The sequence below is a fragment of the Ruditapes philippinarum genome, unplaced genomic scaffold, assembly GCF_026571515.1.
Source record: "Ruditapes philippinarum isolate M1 unplaced genomic scaffold, ASM2657151v2 ctg4860_1_1_1_1, whole genome shotgun sequence".
NCBI classification, from domain to species: domain Eukaryota; kingdom Metazoa; phylum Mollusca; class Bivalvia; order Venerida; family Veneridae; genus Ruditapes; species Ruditapes philippinarum.
The window spans coordinates 96,493-118,122 of NW_026853140.1; the positions used below are offsets into that span (position 1 = coordinate 96,493).

The 21,630-nt window shown below is 30.5% G+C and overlaps 1 protein-coding gene across 1 annotated transcript; it reads right to left on the bottom strand.

The window, feature by feature from the left end:
• Positions 1-2,711: 2,711 nt before the first annotated feature.
• LOC132734785 (uncharacterized) lies at positions 2,712-6,041 on the bottom strand. Its single transcript, XM_060721637.1, has 3 exons — positions 4,702-6,041; positions 3,887-4,617; positions 2,712-2,887 (listed from the first exon to the last, which is right to left on the bottom strand). Exons 1-3 carry the CDS (start codon positions 6,039-6,041, stop codon positions 2,712-2,714), a joined length of 2,247 nt encoding a protein of 748 aa, XP_060577620.1.
• Positions 6,042-21,630: the final 15,589 nt, after the last annotated feature.

Consider the following 21,630-nt stretch of genomic DNA (forward strand, 5'->3'; position numbering starts at 1 on the left):
TGACCTTACTTGTAATTTTATTTCAATTTTTCTCTTTTCATTTTACCATCTGGAGGCCAGTGGCTTTAGTCTCCACTAACAACAAAGAATATAGCGAAAACACTTTTAAAAGGGGAGTAAACTATACTGAGGAACTAACTATATTTCATGAGAAAACAAATTTACACGCCCTAGGTAAATAATGTACGAAAACATAATGTCATTAACAAACTGGCAGTTTTATAAGATAGGACCAACTCAGCTTTAGCAGTAACACGGTAGGTATGTAGCTTCCTAATCATTTTTTTTTCATTTTGTTTGTCCATTTAGATATATTCACAGAACGATGTTCCTAGATTTCAATACATTTCTACAATAATAATGTTTTCTTTAAATATTAGTATAGTATATATTTAACAAGAGTATATAAAACATCATTTGCTTTGCTATTTATACATTTTGAAGGCTTAGAAATATATGTGTTTATATTTATTGTTGCCTAGAGAATAGGGCTATATAAATCAGAAAATTGTCTTCATATTGTCAATTCTAATATCATGAATAAATTCAGATAATTGTTGCCAGCTTGAAAATAAAAGCCTTTTTTATCTTTCATGCGGTGCTCAACAACATGTTTGACACATAAAGCTTCATTTAAGTTAAGATTTATTTGGTATTAAACATTTTAAGACAACCCGTGAAGTTTCAATTTGGTTATTTGTAATAACTTAGATAAGTTGGTCAATTATGTTTAAAATTACTCTAGATGTATAAACAAAGAAAACAGAAAATACTTAATATTGAATGATGTTTATCTACAGATTTCATTTCATACGAAAATGTAATGTATAAGCATATCAAAATTGTGTTAGTTTTATGAATGATGTTTATCTATATATTTCTAACAGATAAGTATATCGTAACACGATGAATCAGTCTACCTTATTGATTGCTTTACTTTATAAGAATCAACTGATATATGTATCCGGCAATATAGGAAAATATATTTGAATGCATATATTTCAATATTTGTAAATAATGACATGATAGTTCATCATTTATTTCAAACAACAGATGTTGTATATCTTGTAAAATTTCAAAGTTGTTCGATTTCCTTTAGGCTTACGGAATGACAATGTGACTTGATACATGTGGAATTATGCCAGTTTTAGAAGAAGATTTGTAACCAACTAAGGTAATGAGAATAAGAAAAAATACTTGGTATAACAAATCTGTGTATAATGTGTTGATGATTTGAACATCGATTTTTACAACAAAACAAGTGTAACACCCGTAGAAAAAAGGAACAGAAGTAAAGGCAGGCTTTAAAACCAATGGTAAAATTTGACAAGGACAAGTTTTAAATTAGATTACTATGAGATGTCAGACATTTTTATTAGATTTCATAACACCTTATTGCAACATATGTCAGTTTTTTACGATTTCTGAACAAAATAACGGCACATTTCGTAAAGGTACAAGAGAAATGAATGTTAAACAAGAATCAGTGTGCATATAAAAATATTCATTGCAATCAATTTTGCAAAACAGCAGACGTTTTGCCCCGACTGAATTGCTACAATGTAGGTATAAACTACACAACTGAAATAATCGAGCATTAAAAGTTAGCAAAGCGAACTCTATACACAAAAAAGGTATTGCATACTGAATACTTATAGTAATAACTTCACGCCATTTTAAGGTCTATACTTGTTTGTTTTTTTAATATTTACGGGATAGACGACAACGTAATTTCCTTTTTAACTTTTTAACTCTAAATCGTCTGTTGGTTAACTTTCAGCTGGTGTTCCCTTATGCTCAATTCTTGGTCCTGTTCCTTTTCTCGTATTGAAGATATACAATCTTATATACATTTATTAGCTGAAATCTTGCTGTTGAAAATCCACAAATAGCTGCTACCATTTTACAGTCGGATATAGACAGAATTTCATTATGGGCAGATACATGGCTTTTTTCCATTTAGTCCTTATAAATCTGAGTCTATTCTTTTTGTATATTGTAAATTGTAACATACATTTTTTTTTGAGAAATAAAATACGTTTAAAGTTAGCCATTTTTACCTTACGGAAGTTTTGAATTATGGTAACAACATCAACAGCATAAAAGTAGTATTTTCATTTGCAGAAATAAAAAGAAAAATAAAGACATGCGAAAGTTAATGAAATACAGGAGAACGATCGTACATCTAAAACGGCAAAAATGAAACTGTTCGGAATTCAGTTGCATTGAGCCTGTTCATGGACAACAATGTTAAATTTTATTTAACGTCAACGTCAAATATTTGAAGTGTTATGCCACCTCTTTATTTTGGTAAATGATTGTTTATTAATACGATGTGATTGTTTGGTTTTGGATTTGGTCTTACGTACTTATAATGCATACTTAATTCCTTCAATCTTAATCGCACATTGGACAAAATACATGTGCTTTAAAAATACATTTATCCGCTTTAAACAAGAAACAGTGCATTTGTGACTTAAATAAAGCGGAGTTTGATAGGAAATTAAACGATTGCAGAGGTTTTTTCTAAATTGTCGATAGACAATATGAAATGTCCTTTGACATTTTCAGACATAATGTTTATTGATGACCTAAGTCAAAGAAATGTAGACAAAACTTTATTCTTGTTTTGTACAATGAGTATATTACTGCACTCGTAAGATTTCTTTCAGACATTTGAAATGCATTTTAATAATTATGTACTCGTGACATCAATAATTATTTGATTTGCCCACACTTCCTGCTCTTCCCTTTATGTCCTTTCCGTATCCATTTGTTTCCATTTCTGAGTTCCCTTCTGCGTGCCTTTTCTGTTCTGCTTTGATGCTGGATGCAGTTTTGCGCTGCACTTCAAGAAAGCCGCTCCGTTCTTTGTTTACAAAACTTGCTATAAAAATCAAAATCAGATAAACACAAACTGTTTAGTACTAACGCATTGTTTATAGACATTGTTTCAGGTTTTTAGTTTACAACGAACTATATAGTATATTCTTTTTACCTTGAAACTAAACATTTGAATTATGTCAGTGTCACAAAAACGTTAAAGTCTATTTCATTTAAAGTGACAACACAAGGAATGCTATCATTATTCCTATAAACACACGACGCCAGTGTTAGTGAGAATGCGTTTATTAACGGGAAACGTGAAACGTCAAACGTGGAACGTTTCCCGTTAATAAACGCATTCTCACTAACACTGGCGTCGTGTGTTTGTAATTCTCAACTATTGCGGCGTTTTAAATGTATCGTCGTGGTGCTTATAAACTGTATGAACGTTTTTAAATTTGTTATGATCATTGCATTTCCGCCCAGATAAAATATGACGTAACGCGGCGTCTTAAGCCGCGCCAAACGTCAAAAAATATCACTAAATAAGAAAACGATATTATGTGAATAAAATAAATGTAAGAAAGAGAAAAAATGTAACTATGTAACACAATATATAATGTTAATCTTAATAAATTCAAAGAAGAATTTAATACTCCCCTCCATGAAATAATTACTATTTCGTAACAATAAATAATTTATAAACAAACATACAAATACACTTTTGTTAATGATATTGTATGAATTACTATAATTTCAATAAATCAACTAACAAATTTATTTTAGGCAAAGTATCACTTATTGATATAAACTTAATTACAAGCATTTTCAATCAAAATTCAATTAATTTCCAATTAACAACACAAATATGTGTTAGATATTACATGTATATAAATCTAGCTTTCATCTTACTCTATAAACGTAAATTAACGTTTAACTTTTTTGCACTTAAACGAGATTTACTTTTAACAAAACATTGGCTAATTATTGCCATATTCTTTTCTACGTAAAGATACGTGCTCACATTAAATTTATATTGTTCTTTTTTATCATTCTGAACCTTCTAGCAAACACAGCTTTGTTACTGGTTTTACTAATTCTGAACCCCGTGCCCTAACCACACAGCTACGTACATGACCATCTCGGCTTTTTATTACTTTCATTACTTTGCCCAGAGGCCACTGTCCTCTTGGCATGTTTTCGTCTGCTACCAGCACGAGATCACCTTCGACAACGTCTCTGGTTGATTTCTGCCACTTCTGGCGGCATTGGAGAGATGGCAAATACTCGCGTGTCCAACGCCTCCAAAACACATCGGCCATATACTGAACTTGGCGCCACCAACGTTTAGCATACTGGTCTTCTTTTCGGAATACACCTGGCGGAACACTAGAGTTTTCTTTCATCAAAAGTAACATGTTTGGGGTAAGGGATGGAAGATCTCTGGGGTCGTTGCTAACTTGAGTTATTGGTCTGTCATTCATTATTTTTTCTGCTTCTGTCATCAGTGTAATAAGCTTCTCATCATTCAACAATTGTTCAGTAGAAAGTGCCTTCAGTATTGCACGTGCTGATCTAATAAGACGCTCCCAAGCGCCACCACGGTGGCTTGCGTATGGTGGATTAAATGACCATTCAATTTCTCTTTGGGTCATATAACGACTTATATTCACAAGATTCCATTCTCTTATAGATGTGCGCATTTCTCTCTCGCCTCCAACTAAATTTGTACCATTGTCACTATAAACATTCTCCGGTTTTCCTCGTCTATTTGCGAATCGCTGAAAGGCGCTTTAAAAGGAATCTGTAGTCAAACTATTAGCAACTTCAAAATGAACAGCTCTTGATATTAGACATGAAAAGATAACTCCGTACCTTTTTACAATACTACGGCCTTGCTTGACGTTCAATGGACCAATATAATCTATTCCTACAAAGGAAAACGGAGGCTTATCAGGTGTAATTTGCTGTTCCAATAGTGGCGCCATCTGTTGATAAAGAAGTGGGCTATTACGCTTCCGACATACTAGACACTGCCTTATGAAGCTCTTTACTGAGCTAGTTCCTCGTAGTATCCAATATTTTTCTCTCAGAGCCGCAAGCACTTGTTGCACTCCTGTATGTCCATTTAACTTGTGATAATGTTCAATTACAAGCTTAGTAATATGATGTTTATTTGGAAGAATAATTAGACAGTTCTCTTTTCTTGCTAGTAACTGTCTTCCCCCAACACGAATTAACCCGCCTTCTAATAATGGGTTAAGAGACACAATTTTGCTGTCGTTCTTCACTGTTTTTCCTTTGTTCAACCTATTAATTTCTGTTTGAAAATACGTACTTTGTACTTGTTGTAATATGTCCCTCGTCGCATTCCGTAGTTCTTTTACCGTAATCTCGCCACTAGGCACTTCTACATTGTGTTTTAAGTACCGATTTCTACAGAAGAATTGAAATCGTAACAGCCAGGCAAATGCACGTTGTAATTTATTCCAGCTTGAGTACCTGTTTATTACGTCATCTAACGTGATGGTTGTCACCAAACTGTTTATTGCGATTTCCTTCTTTACTTCATTGTCATCGTTGGCTATAATAGGAATTTTTACACGCGACGGCCAAACAATTGGATTCTGTTGCAGAAATTTAGGACCTTGTAGCCATTTCTGTATACTTTTAATGTCATTTGGATCTATTCCTCTTGATGCCATGTCAGCAGGATTCAAACACGAGTCCACGTGATGCCACTGCTCAGGTGTTGAGTTTTCATTAATAACACTCAACCGGTTGCCAACAAACGTTTTAAATCTTTTTGTTTTATTGTTTATATATCCTAGCAATATAGTAGAATCAGTCCAGAAAATGGTTTGATCAACCTTCAAATCTAGTTCGCTGTTCAGCATAGCTTTAATACGACAAGCAACCACCGCCCCAGATAGCTCCATACGCGGAATAGATAATTGCTTCATCGGTGCTAACCGTGCCTTTCCGGTTACGAGGGAACAGGATACTAAGTCATTTTCATCAACAATTCGCAGGTACGCGCATGCTCCGTATCCCAGCTCAGAGCCATCACAAAATATATGCAGCTGAACGTTTTTTATCTTAGCAGAATTCCTTGAACGAAAACAGCGTCGTATGGCGCTATCTGGGGATGTGGCTAACGGGAAACGTGAAACGTCAAACGTGGAACGTGGAACGTTTCCCGTTAATAAACGCATTCTCACTAACACTGGCGTCGTGTGTTTATAATTCTCAACTATTGCGGCGTTTTAAATGTATCGTCGTGGTGCTTATAAACTGTATGAACGTTTTAAAATTTGTTATGATCATTGCATTTCCGCCCAGATAAAATATGACGTAACGCGGCGTCTTAAGCCGCGCCAAACGTTAACGTTAAATTTGGTAACAAAAAATATCATTAAATAAGAAAACGATATTATGTGAATAAAATAAATGTAAGAAAGAGAAAAAATGTAACTATGTAACACAATATATAATGATAATCTTAATAAATTCAAAGAAGAATTTAATAATTCCTTTTATTGCACATTATGTTTTTAGGTTTTTGAAATACATCTGTTTTATTCCTCCTGCAATCGCAAAGAATCATTTTTGAAGCTGGTTTGCAATGATAACAAATATTCACCTTTCAATTTTCTTAACCTTACATAAAAACACAGCGTCGGTTCCATGTATTCCGTGTCGAGATCGATGCACATGAGTATTATTAAGTCGAATGTAAAATGCATTGAGGCAGTTTGCATTTGTGAAATTTCTAATTATGTTAACCGATGTTAAACGTTTTATGTCTTTTATAGCACACGTATTGAAGCATAGCTAAACTTGGTTGCTACTACGAAGTACATTTCTATTTTATCTATGCCACTATTTGTATGATTTAATCACACAACTCTCAGTTAGTTAAACCTTTTTTTGGCAAATTGATAGTACTTTCAAATCAAAAGATAATACCAAGAAAATCTTATATTAACAGGTCCATGCAAATGTTTTTTTATCCATTAATGAAATTTACATCGTATTCTGACAATTATTGAGAGGTTCAGGACAGTTTTGATTAATTCAAAATGATTTGGTTGCATTTTTTGTTAAACCAATATCATTATTGTAATTGAAATTTTGGGGTTTTTCTAGCTCGTTTAAATTGTTGAATATTTTGTTAATTCTTTGCAGTTGCTGCCATTTTCATAAGTACTTGCCTTATCATTATTTGAAACAAATTTTGAGACAAAGGTATACTTCGTAATCTGCAATCCATATTCTATGAAGATTATATAGACTATTTTATTCAAATATAAAAAAAGGAAATAAACCTGAAATAATAGCTCTTTAATAATAGTATTCTCTGATCATAAAATATTTCAAATATGTATTTCACTGTTGTCTTTTTTTCAAATTATCAGTTCATCTTAGTCATGCCTATTGTCCCCTTTTTGTTATGTCTGCCCCTTTTTCTGTAACGTAACAGAATGTGTTTGTATATGTTGATATCAATGTTGTGCTTCTTCAGATGGCATAGCATATGCTATGACCAATTAAAGAATATACATCCTACCTGTCACTTACATTTTGAAAATATTTATTCTTTTACAGAAGTAAATGTGTAAACTGCTGTTTATTAATTTGTTGTTGAACGACTTGGCAGTGAAATATATATTCTTAGAAAAGATCATTAATTTGAAAACAGGTAAGGTTATTCCTATATTTTATGTAATTTGAGGCACGACTAAGAATTGTTTCTTGTATGAAAGTAAAATTCGTTTTATTTAATAATGTAATGTCATGTTAATCTAATATTAGAATTCTAGAGATATGTAATTGACAACTTTAAGGAGCAAAGAAATTTGTCGCATGTAGATTATGCTATAAATCAGTCGAGATGTATCGCAAAAGAACAATCACATTTTTTTACTTTTTTGAAATCGGCGAAATGTACTTTAGATATATATTTTGTGTTTATTAACAACGGCACTAGGGTTGTTTTTTCAAAGCCGTGAAATTTGCTAGTGGAACGATTTCTGTTTGTATATTTTTTCTGTATAAATTACTCTTTGGCTGCAAAGTACAAAAGTCAATTGTCATTTTTAAAAATACGTTTCGACCATACATTTTCCTAACGTTAATGTAGTTGAAAAAAAATGTTATTATCTGTACTTGACAGCTAGAAACATCGGCATACTTCACTTATCTTGAAGTACTTAAAATTATAATAATTATGACATACATATTTTTAAATCATAATGTTATGATATTCTCAATAAATTTATCGGTATAGAATGTAATATTAATCGGTATTCAACTTAGAAACAATAGACAAATTTGGCCCCACAGTAAATATAAAAAGTGAATTATCAATGATTAATCCTTCATATGCGTTTTAGAATAATTATCATAAAGGTTTAGATATAAAATGTAAGGTTGGTGTTAATGATAGGAATAAGTATATTCATAGCTGAGAAAATAATATATTAATTGCTTTGGAATGCTAACTCATTGCTAATTACATATTGCTAAAACATAATATTTAAGTTTAAAAACAAGCACACGTCACAAATACGTTAATATTAAAGTAAAAAATCATTTTTTGTAATATATTCATATCTGCATATTGTAGTTGTAATTAATGAATTTAAACAAAAGACAAAAATTTCTCTTGTGAGAAAATATTTGATATAAAGTGGCTCGTGTTTTCTCTTATATAAATCTTCTCGATTGAAAACTGTTTTTTTTATGCTCAAGTACGTTGATTAAAAGTTTCTTTATTAAAAAGATCTATGATAATTTTATTCTCAATCAAATCAACAAAAATGTTCAAAAAGTTATTTCCTCCGCCTATTATTAATACTATTTTTGTTTTTAAACAATTACATTCAGATTTTCGTTGAAATGATGTTTCATTAAACATGTTTGAGTGTGACCAAAATGTTTTCTTCAAGCTACGCTCCACTCTTGATGCACTTACATAGCAGAGTATTATTGTTTTATAATTATTGTTTTAAATTGGATAACAAAACGTTCAACATGTTAATTTTCTTCTAAAGATTTAAAAAATTATAGGGGTATCGTCAATACTTTGTGAATTGATCAATCAATTAGAGATGAGCTCGAGGATAATTTACTTGATTGTCAATTACCATTCATTGCAATTTTAATTTAATTTTCAGAAGTTGAACATCTTTATATTTTCTCCGCATTGAATGAATTGCGAGTGTTTAAACAAAGAAGACTAAACCTGACTTTCAAACTAAAAGTAATTGCACATTACGGATGATTTCTGTTAATTCGTTTGAATCAAATGTCATTGTTTTGAGTTATTATCTTCCTATATTATTCTCTTTTCATATTGTGTTTCTAAACTATATATAGGCAATAACACATTCAAGAATAAAAAAATGAATGGCTGTTGAAAACAAGTCTGTTAATCGCTTTATAAACGATTGTTACAATAATCTTCCATGAACGAATTTTTATATGCAAGTATGTGATAAGCTATTATTAAATAATATGTTTGTTACATACGAGGATCAGATTTTATATACGTTTCTCTGTACCACCTCTGTTTTTAATAGTTACTTTTTGTATTTAAGGCAAATACGAAGCAAATATGTAAATGAAAACCAATATGATCCGGGCCATGACAAAACCAACATAATAGGTTTGCGACCAGCATGGATCCAGACCAACCTGCGCATCCGCGCAGTCTGATCACGATCCATGCTGTTCGCTATCATATTCTCTATTTGTAAAAGTGTTGGTAAGCGAACAGCATGGATCCTGATCAGACTGTGTGGATGCGCAGGCAGGTCTGGATCCATGCTGGTTGCAAAACCTATTATGTTGGCTTTGTCATGGCGCGGCTCATATATTGATTAAAAATTAAACATTAAAAATTTACGTTAAAATAAGCTTCAAAACTGGGTGTTAAATGCACGTTAATTTTGTATCCAGCATGCAACACTATTTAGTAGCAGGAATGTATCATCTTTTTTTTGCTCAAATTGGGTAATTTTAGCCTACATAATATAAATAAATACCACATTGATATAACTATATATCATTGAAGTTGAAGAAAATATAATTTAAAATAAACAGACTTTGATGACAATCTGGTTAGTATACTTTACTATGTATCAATGCAATATTTTCCATTTTGTATTAAAATGCTGGCAATCCTCTGATAAACCAGGAAACAGTTCGCTGTCAAATAAGTCAGAAACATTAACAATCGATCTTATTCTGTCAATTATTACCAGAATTATTTCCTTGGCACGTCTAACCTCTGCTGTTGTTATATACATTGGTAATAAAAGAAAGCCAAAAATAAATAATCAAATAGTAATTTGTTCTGCAGACAAGAAATAACTTCTATCGAATAAGTCAACATATGTGTTATTATTTCAGTAGGAAAGTTACGTTCCAGAATGAGATATTTCAGACTTTTGCCAAGTGATAAATCCCTTTTTGTTCAATTATAAATTCACATACTGACTTGTATTATAAAGATAATTGTTATTTTCCTAACACAAATGCAGTTGTAAGGTGTACTTGATGCTATGTTTATTCTGTTGCTAGTAATGAACTCGAATTATTTACATGAATATTATTTATCTAAAAATTTAAAAAAGACAAACTGAATTGCTACAATAACATGTCCCGTTTTTTGTGGGTTTGTTTTAATCGTCAACAAAATATAAATGTTTACTTAAAATGCATCTATACATAATGGCACTAATTAACAGTTGTGTTGCATATGAATTCAATTCCATGCTAACATCAAAAACATACAATAAACGAAGAACAATCCCCAATGAAATTTTTACTTTTAATTTGCAGGGGAGGAGGGGTTGGGGGTAACATGAAAGCACTGTTTAATGTGAAGGCACGGACTTATATTGACAACTAATTCAAGTAAGTGGTTAAGGGCATTTTTTCCACATGAATTACTGATACATACGATCTTGTCACTTTATCTTTCAAATAAACATCACAAGTAATTTACAGGTGTTGGATGATGCATTGCAGTTGGGTTGAGGACAGCTTCTCCCCATGTTTAGGGCAAGAAAGGATTTCATATCTTAACTCAAAACCAGAATATGCAATTGTCATTTATTTGCTCTGCTTTTTCTTGCTTGAGGGATCCTACCTTTTTAATTTTTTCTACATGTTTCAAAGGCGCAATTTATGACATTTGCTTAGATATTTCAATTTAGTCTTATTTCTTTTGTTTTTTATTGTTTTTTTTTTTTGGGGGGGGGGGGGAACTTATAACAAATAAAATTTAAAACATGAGGTATTTCTAGCATACTTTGCATCTTGTAATAACAGACTTATGGTATCACTTTATTATGATATCAAAATTTTGTATCTTTTTGAAAATACAAAATATTTTTTGATAATTTTTAATTTAAAATCAAATATGACTGATTCGAAAAAGAAAACCGGTTTAAATACATATGATATAAGCATTATGATTTTGAGTGATTATTTCATACAGAAAACATTTCAACTTAAAGTGGATTTATAAAAATAAAGACAAACACATCGGACTTCAATTCTTTGTTTATTATGTTCATCATGATTCAAAAACTTAATATTCGTAGTCCATAACCATTATATTAATAACAAAAGAAAAACAACATTTTTTAACATGATGGAAAACAAATATTGTCTTTTATTATATACCTATACATTTTCTCCCTAAAATACAGGCAAATATTGAAGCGCAAATACGCTTCAACGGATAGAAATTTCCGTATTATGTTAGTGACAAATACGGTACCATATATGGAAGTGCCGGACTATTTTTGACGTTGGTTCCGATCTTAGCTTTGTATAACGTTGCATTTGGAAACGGGAACCAAAATTATTAAAGGCGTGGCCGGTTTGCAAAAAATACTTATTCATCCGTCAGTCATGAATTTATTTCTTGACAACTCCATTTCATTTTCTGAATAAAACAAAAAGGTATATAATAAAAGGTATATAGTAGCTTTATTTCTTGACAACTGCATTTAATTTTCTGAATAAACGAAGAGGTATATAATAAAAGGAAAATTATGTTGTAGTAGCTTTCTGAGATTATGTATTTTTCTACTCGCAACGCTGGAAAATTGATATCTCGCTCGACCTTCGGTCTCGCGAGATATCAATTTTTCCACCGCTGCTCGTAGTAAAATACAAAGCCTCAGAAAGCTACTACAACATAATATTCCGTATATAATGTATGATACAAAAGTTATTGGCTGTCACCTAATGTTCAGAAAATAAAACAATAGACTGATATATACGGAATATTATGTTGTAGTAGCTTTCTGGGGCTTTGTATTTTGCTACGAGCAGCGGTGGAAAATTGATATCTCGCGAGACTGAAGGTCGAGCGAGATATCAATTTTCCAACCTTGCGAGTAGAAAAATACATAGTCTCAGAAAGCTACTACAACATAATTTTCCTTTTATTATATACCTTTTCGTTTTATTCAGAAAATGGAATGTAGTTGTTAAGAAATAAATTCATGACTGACGGATGAATACGTAATTCTTGAAAACCGGCCACGCCTTTAATAATTTTGGTTCCCGTTTCCAAATGCAACGTTATACAAAGCTAAGATCGGAACCAACGTCAAAAATAGTCCGTCACTTCCATATATGGTACCGTATTTGTCACTAACATAATACGGAAATTTCTATCCGATGAAACGTATTTGCGCTTTAATATTGGCGTGTATTTTAGGGAGAAATTTTATAGGTATATAATAAATATTGTTACAACATTATTTTAATATCGTCAAAAGCTGCTAAAGAATAAATCAGAACAAGGAGTGAAATGATGAGTATTGGCATACATTTTTTAATTCGAGGAATGAAAGGCAGATGAAATATAAGCAAAACTTATAGCTTTAATTTTGATAGATTTACGTTGAGTTAGCAAAATAGCGAACAGTTTTAATCATTGAAACAACAAATAAGTGTTGTGACATTTATATCTATACTCGTATATCATCTATATCATATATTCGTATGTTTGTGATATCAAATTATAAGCAACAGTCTAAGTTTTTTAACATTGTTTCATATAAGTGTACGTTTTTAATGTGTGACAACTATTTGCATATAACAGAAGATAAGGTATAAATATCATAGAAGAAACAGGTATAAATGTCCGCCATTTGTAATGCACGATAATGAAATAAAAGTCATGTATGTACATTTTTGACAACGTTCCATACGTCAATGTTTGCGACTCATATTTAACTGTTATACATAATTCACCTCATCTTCTAATTTGCATTTATAATAATGACAAGTAACGATTTTAAAGACACTATTCTGATTTGTGACATGGTAAGCAGACACTTTATTGCACTGCACAATTCTCGCGCTGTCAGTTATTTATCACGAGACTTCTAAAACCCATTTATCGAGAAATAATATGATTATAGGAGACACTTTTACTCATTTACTTCTTGAAAATCTTGGAAACACCTACGCAGAATTTAATAATTATTTTTATTTTCGATTCAAGTACAAACACATGTTTTTATTAAAATAATTTAAGCCGAAGTAAATACATTAATTAGAAAATAAAATCTATCGCTGTGTTAAGTTGTTTTTAATAGCAATATTTCAATACATTCTCTGCGTGATGCATGTTGCAATCAAACCGAATCTGTTATTTCCATGTAAATTTGTTACTGCTTTCCGAGGTATCACGCTTTCTCCAGATCTTAATACTTGCAAATTATTTTGAAAAAAATACAATTGACATATTAACCCCATGTATCTTAGATATACCATGCTCAAATTTGATACTGTGTTGTACATGTTTTCGTTTCTATATCTTATAATGCGTAAGGGAATGACTGTTACTTTGCTAGAACTTGTTGTTCAACCCTTTTGCCCTTTGTTAAAAATGTTGCTTTGTGGAATATAATCTTCTAAAATTGCATTCAAAGAGCAATTAAATATTATTTAACTAAGATAGAGACGATGCGTAACGTTTTAAACTACCTTTTTTTAGAGTAACACATTTTGCTTTTAACTTTCTCTAACAACGAACAAACACTTTTATAAATTCAAAGGTCCTGTATTGCTTTTGATTTTACCTAACATAATAGTATACATTTATACAATATCGTCTCAGTGTTTATAGCTAAATTTCCCGCTTAAAGCTGCAAGCCTCCAGATGAGCAAAATATTTCGATAAAATCAAACCTGAGAAAAATGTACTAATATCTTAGGAAATGTATAAAGATTAAAAATTCTAGTAATAATTTACATGTTATTAGCGATTAAAGGGATACTCAGGTAAAATAATGACAAAAATATAAAAATGATCTTCTGTACTCAAATCACCCTAAAATGACATTTCTTAAAGCCCCAGCATGAATTTCTGTATAAATTCTATATATTTTTGGTTTGAAGCTTAAATATATCTATATATGTTGAACAAAATTTAGACGCCAACAGAATCACCGAATAGTTTTAAAACAAGTCATGTGATTTGAACGAACCCTGGAAGTTACAATAACAGGTATTGCGGATATTGTATGATTGAAACAAGTCTAAGTAATTGATTTGACATGTTCTTTAACGTTGCCAGAGTACACAGTGACAACTATTGCTCAAACCTGACCCACGCGGGTCAAGTAAGGAAAACACCATTTTATTTTTTATATGGAGAAAAAGTTTTGTTCCTTTGACTGTTTAGTGTATTCATTTTGAGGACATTTACAGAATAATGAATGAAAAGTTCAAAACTAAGAAATGAAAATTTTGCCTGTGTCTCCCTTTAAAGACCGATTTTTCAGTATTTATAACTGTATTTTTACTGCGTTACTAACGCAGTAAGGTCTGTTTTTGCATATTTTGACCTCTTAATAGCAATTTGCATGGGTACTAAGTGCCATTGATAATGTGTAAATTGCATTCTTTTGGTAACTTTACAATATTATACTGTTAAATACATTTTCAAATGTTTATGAAAATAAGCATGAATCTGGAGGCGTGCTGCTTTAAGTAAAAAGCATGCTTTTTAACATGAACGAAAAACTTATATAATAGAAGGAGTATAATGCTACGTACTTTACAGTGTTTTTTAAAATAGAAAATCTATTTTTAGGGCTAAAATACTAGTATACTGATGACTGATAAGGAATATAAATCATTCAGCACTAAAAACTAACAGCTAAACAGATTTAATACCGTGAATTTTCACGACATTAAAGCAATACAGGTAAATACTGTATGGAAACATAATGCCATTTGCAAATTGGCATTTATTTAACAAAGGACCAACTCAACTATAATGCAGCTTCCGAAACAAATATTGTGTATTTTCTTCTTCTGGTTGGATATATTCAGTTTTCCTTGATTTTAAAGCATTTCTGCAATTAAAATAGTTTCCCTAAAGATAAGCATACGAGTATAGTTTTAACAAGAGTATATTGAACATCATTTGTTCAACATCGTTTACAATTGACTTTAGAAATCAGTAAATTGTCTTTATATTGTCTCCTCTGTCATCAAGAATAAATACAGATAATTGTTGTCAGCTGGAAAATAAAAGCCTTCGTACATTTCTTACAGTGAAAATCAACATGTTGGACAAATATAGTTTCATTTGCTTTATGTTCTATGGCCATTCATTAATATAACTGTTGTAAGACATCCCGTGAAGTTTCTATTTCGATGTTATTAAGCTTAAAGTGATTCATTTTAATAACTTAGCTAAGTAGGTCATGTAATAAATCACTCTAGATGTATAGCAAACACAAGGGACAATACCAAATATTGTTTGGAGAAAAACTGATACCATTTCATTCAAAAATATTTCACAAAGATTTCTCATTTTTATATAAGGTGATAAACATAGAGTAGTCGTTATAATTAATGCAATGAAATGAAGTGAAACGAAATTCTACAGATAAAAAAGAAGTCATTAAAATTGGATTTGTTTTATGTACCTGTAGCAACAGTGCAGCCTATACATACATGAACATTGCTTTGCAGTTGTATTTTTTTCTTCCTATTTCTAACTGAAACAAATTCGTATAATTGTATACATGTAATTGTAACACAATAAATCAGTCTACATTATTGCTTATTTAATGACAGCAATTAATCGTACTGTCAACCAGAATAAAACAATATTCGAGTACTACTGGAAAATTACATTTTGTTGCTGCGAAACGAGAAGAAAAGATGCCTATGGTGAAAGATGGGAAAAGCTTATTAAGCGCTGGTACGCTTTAAGTAAGTGCAGTAGACGATTTACAATAAAATTTACATGCATTATACATGTATACGTATTTACATGTAGTCAGTATATTTCCCTGGATTTTGTATCAAGCGTGTGTATTACAAGATTCGCATTGTGAAGAGTATATTTCAAAATCAGTTCAATAATCTAAATGAACTCTTATTTTCGTATTAACATTTTAACACAATTTATACACGTCAGTCTGTCCGCTTTTTCAAAGCAGAGAAACTTTGTTCATTTACTGATTTTAAATGCATTTGAAGTTGATTTCAAACGATTAACTTCTTAATTTTCTCCTCGGACTATAATTTGTGAACTGATCAATAAATTAAAGATGCGATGTGGATAATTCAGTTCATATCAAATGCATTGAGACAGTTAGCATGCAATTATAGGATTTCTCATTATGTTTGCCGGCACTCGGCATCTTTTTTATATTATGCGCACTGTCTTAAATGTGAATGATTATTAGAAATAAACATTTAAAAAATTCACTTAACATTTGTAAATGTGCGACGGATGGTGGTTAACTACAGTAAACAATTAGCGCTACTATTTTAATCCATAATCCCCTTATATAAAAGTTATAAGCTTTTTGTTTGGGTCCGCCTTGGCTCTTTGCCAGTGGTTCTTGTTTCTTGGTCGTAAGGGGGTTGCGTTCATTGAATGCCGCCTTTCCTGGTTGATCTTATTTATCATATTTTACAGGAGCATACACATTTAGATGCTTACACAACACATTAGATAACAGTAATTTGAATCATGATCATTAAATATGTATTCATTGATTATACATGAATCTAAACATAAAAGGAGATTAAATTAAGGGACAGATAACTAAATAAATGTCATTGATCCCCACTCCTGAATCCATTTTTTTCCGCTTAAATAATTCTGTTACCATATTCAAAGGTCATGCAAACTTTAAACAAAGTCTATAATTACATTTTTGATGTGTATTATGTGACCCTAGCATAAAACATATAAACTTCAAAACATATTGATCAAGTTATAAGACTATGGGGGGTGAAAATTTTCAGACAACACTCCCCTAGGGAATTTTTACATAAGAAAAAAGAACACAATGAGATAAAGAGGTCATGTTATACTTAAAGTTGAAACATCGATTACAATCATATTACTATTACATTAATTTCATTTCATATATTGATTCCGACCACAATCTTTACCAACTTTCTAACTAAATGAGCTTTTAATGTTAATTAAATCATTTTTATGATTTATTGCAAACTTCCAGCTCGGTGGTGGATATCTTCTTTCCTCGAATCCCCCTTTCACCTTTCATTTTCAATCTTGTCAATTAAACGTTCTGAGCCAAATAAAATGCTGTGCTTTCTTGCATTAATTAATTTATCGTTCTCTTTTGAGAGGTCGAAATTATACAAATGTCATTTTGAAGACATAAGCTTACATTGTTCGTAGATTGAATATCCCTTAAAATTTAAGACATAAAATTTCCTATGCTCCAAATAGCCATTAAAGGTAAATGAGCGATTGCAACAGTATAAAGATATTTTTATTAACAAGAAATAATTTAAATCAAGTATGTTTAAATTATAAGAGATTTTATTGGATATTAAATAACAGCAATGTCATTTCTGCATTCTATAACTTATGAAGATGTAACCGTACATCTGGAGAACAAGACATAGGGGTGATGATAATTAACGACAAATAAGCTTTAATTAATAAAACTCTTTATTATTATGAAATGTCAGTTAAATATGAAACCAGCTTTTAGGGAGACATCATCCATTTAGAAAGCTTAAAAACTTCATTCTATCGGACAATTCTTGAATAGGATATACCCTGTATAATTAATCATGATAATGAATGGTTTGAAGTAAAGTGAACCATAATATCATATTAAATATATTTTTCATTATTTATGTTATTCTTATGTAAATGCAATTTTATGGTTAATGATATAAAATGATTTAGATATATTTCGATTAAGGTGATAAGGTGAAAACAAATGCGAAAAGTTTGAGTTGGAATCCTCATATCGTGGTATGGCAGGAAATTGAATTTTAATTACCTTCCTATAATTTTTGTGACGACTTGTTCAGTTAGTGTCTTTGATCGAAGTCAAAAAAGAGAAGAGTTTATCTTTAAAAAAGATACGAGCATTACCTGTATAACTGACTCATCTTTTTTTCCCCTTATAAAAAAACTGTTCGATTTGAAAACACACTCCGTTGCCTCCTATCTGTCTATCTTTAATGTCTTTAAATTTGTAAATAAAAGAAATAATGTAGAAATATTGAAATTTAAGATATCATTTGATTATTTTTTCACAAAGTCTAGAAAACTGGAAGCAATTTCTGTTAATGATACAGGAAACCAAGAAAATGCATATTTTCCTTCAAGGCTGTTATTTGTATCCTGGTCGATAACCTAAACGGGAGTTCTGGCTTCATTAAGTTAAAATTTCAATTCATCACGAAATCTTATATTGAAGATATTGCAGGAAATTGGTGATTCCAGTAGGCTGAATATCAACAGGAATGAACGGCAATAAATATTTCTTTCTCGAAATATTGAATCAGAGTCATAAGAGGATCATAACGGACTTGGAAAAATATTGTATCATTTTCAATAAGCACAAATATGAAATAAAATTAAATCGTTTGGTTTTTTTTAGTATTTTATAAAAACGTAATGAAGTTGTTGGGAAATATAGTTTCATATTTTTTCAATTGTAATACATTATGTATAGATAATAAGCAAATTCAGTATGTTGTCACAATTTTCAAGTTTAGGTCAGTTCGCTACTTTTCGCAATTAATATAACATTAAGATTAGGACATTAGGATGCTAAAATATCATAATTAAACTTATCATACTCCGATCATTCATAAAATTTTTTAGATACCTTACAGTTCTTCGCGTGATCATTTTGTATCCTAATATCCTAAAATAAATGAGAATCAAGTATTGTTTCACAATATTATCAAAAATTTTATAACAAGATTAATTCAGTGATGCAATTTAAAGCAAAAAGAAAAATGCAATTTATTCTAGAAGTTATTTTCGACCAAAAGAAGCACATTTATTTAAGTTTAACCATCTAATCAAAAATGAACGCAAAGGAAGTTATTAAGAAAAAAATAGAACAGTAAAGTTAGTAGTTGAAAGACAATGAATGCACTATATTATGCGACTTGGGGTCTAATCAATGATTGAAACTAGAACTGATATTGTTCAACTTAATTCCAAACAAAAAGAAAACGACGAGTTTCCAAGAAATAAATAAGGGCACTGTCCTCTTGATTTTATTTCATCTGCAACAATAAGTTTACACAGTATCAATATAAATAATTGTAAGGTGTAGAGAAAAATAGATTGCTTTTTTAAATAACGTCATTTATTAGAAGAGTATCTCTAAATAGTCTAATGTCATGCCAGTATAACTGCAGAAAATAAAACCAAATGTATTGAAAGTGACAATTGATTTCGTTGGTATTGATATGATACTGTAGATACTATAGTACTCCTTATTTTGCTGTTTGAACTCTAAAGCTTCGGACATAAGCAAGTTGATAATTATCAATGTCCTGTGGAATATGTGCCAGATGTTCACCGCATCTCTATCTATCATATATAATTTTTCTGCGTTTGTTATATGTGAACATAAATGTCCAGATATTTTGTTTAACAGCGGTGCGAAACGGTTATTATGTGCAAAATGAATATGAACTGGTATTCGCCGTATCTGCACTGTTGTTTATATAATAATCTAATAATATATTTTTATTATGATGAATAAATATACAAAATGATATACTAATGTAATATCACATTTTAGAATAAAAAGGTGGTTTTAAAATATGCGTACAAATTCTGACATTGATAATAATATATACATAAAAGTGATTAAACAGTGTATAATGCACCCCTGAAAATATAAACAATTTGTAAAGGAGTCAGCTTGTTTACTCCGATAAATTATGACAAAAACAAATTTTGAATCTGCTTCGTAAGTGTAACTTTATTGAATACATGTACGACTATTTCTAGAAACATACAAAAACAGATGTAATTGCTTATGCAAGGTTTCATTTCTATTTATTTTTATTTATTTTCTTTAAAGCATCCGAACATATCATGTAACTTTTCTTGATTGGAAATTACTTAAGCAAAACCATTATCATGATTCTGTTAATAAATATTCTTAAACATTATTCAACATATACAAATTTTATGGACATAAAACTCCCACATTAATCCTAAAATTTAACATTAATAACATTCAAACAAGGTGAGCCTATGGCTTGTCGATTTTCACTAATATTTGTGTCATGACAAAGGGAATAAATTCATTGAAAATAATGGGTTTTGCCAATATTAAAACATCAGTTTATTACATTGAATTAAAAACCTATAACAATAATCAGAGACATTAATATAGTAAATGGAGACATTCCTAGACGTGTTTTGTTTTTCACAGTAAAAATGTTTTTAAAGCTTTTATTTCCCCTTATTCATTTACATGGACAAAGCCATTACGGCCTGCTTTTCGATCTAAGCTAAATCTCTACAATAAATTGATATACATTTATATATTTTCCTTGATTAGGAAATATTAAATTGTAATATTATACAAATATGGACTTTTTAGGTGGTGAATATGATGTGATATGTACTGAAAAAAATAATATTGACCGAGGCGATAGCCGAGGTCAATATTAATTTTTCAGTACATATCACATCATATTCACCACCTAAAAAGTACATATCTGTTTTATTATATGATTTATAGATAGCTTTTATATGGCTTATTAAATCTGCCATTGCCTACGTCGAAAGCGTGTCTTATTTTTCCATAAAATATCTTTTTAATGAGCGCATTAGCAAGCTTATTCTAAGTGTTCTTTAAAATGTAAAGGCGGTTACTAAAATATACTTCTTTGACTCTTATTTAAGATTTATCCATTTTTTTTATCAGAATAATATATAACAACAAATTTGGCGTGACATCACGTCATAGTCTCGTGTCTTTCAGGGCATTTCCAGAAAATCTATTTTTAGAAGAAAAACCGGTGAATATACTCTGAAAATCTATTTTTAGGAAAAAAACAGTGAATATACTCTGATATTGACCTGTTATTTTTTACAAAAAGTTGCTTGTTAGCCAATCAGGGAAAGGCATTTCAAAGCTATTTATAGATTATATAATATTCTGTAATAATAAACATTACTAAACATTTATAATGAAGGAATACAATATCTAAAAGGATGTATGTCCTACTGCCTTATGTTGTTGTTGTTTTATAAAAAATATTATATATTATTGTAAGGATTGGTTCACTTTCTGTTTGGTATCACAATATTTGTTAATCTATTTTCGGGAAAACGTTATTTGTCATGTAAACTTAGTCTTCCTACTTTTTTCCACAATGGATATAGGGCAGCATGTCAAGGGAAATTTCTCGTAATAATTGGCAGAAATAAGATCGATTGTAATTTCCCTGTCTTTTCTCAGACCTTAGCTAGACGAAACAGTACAT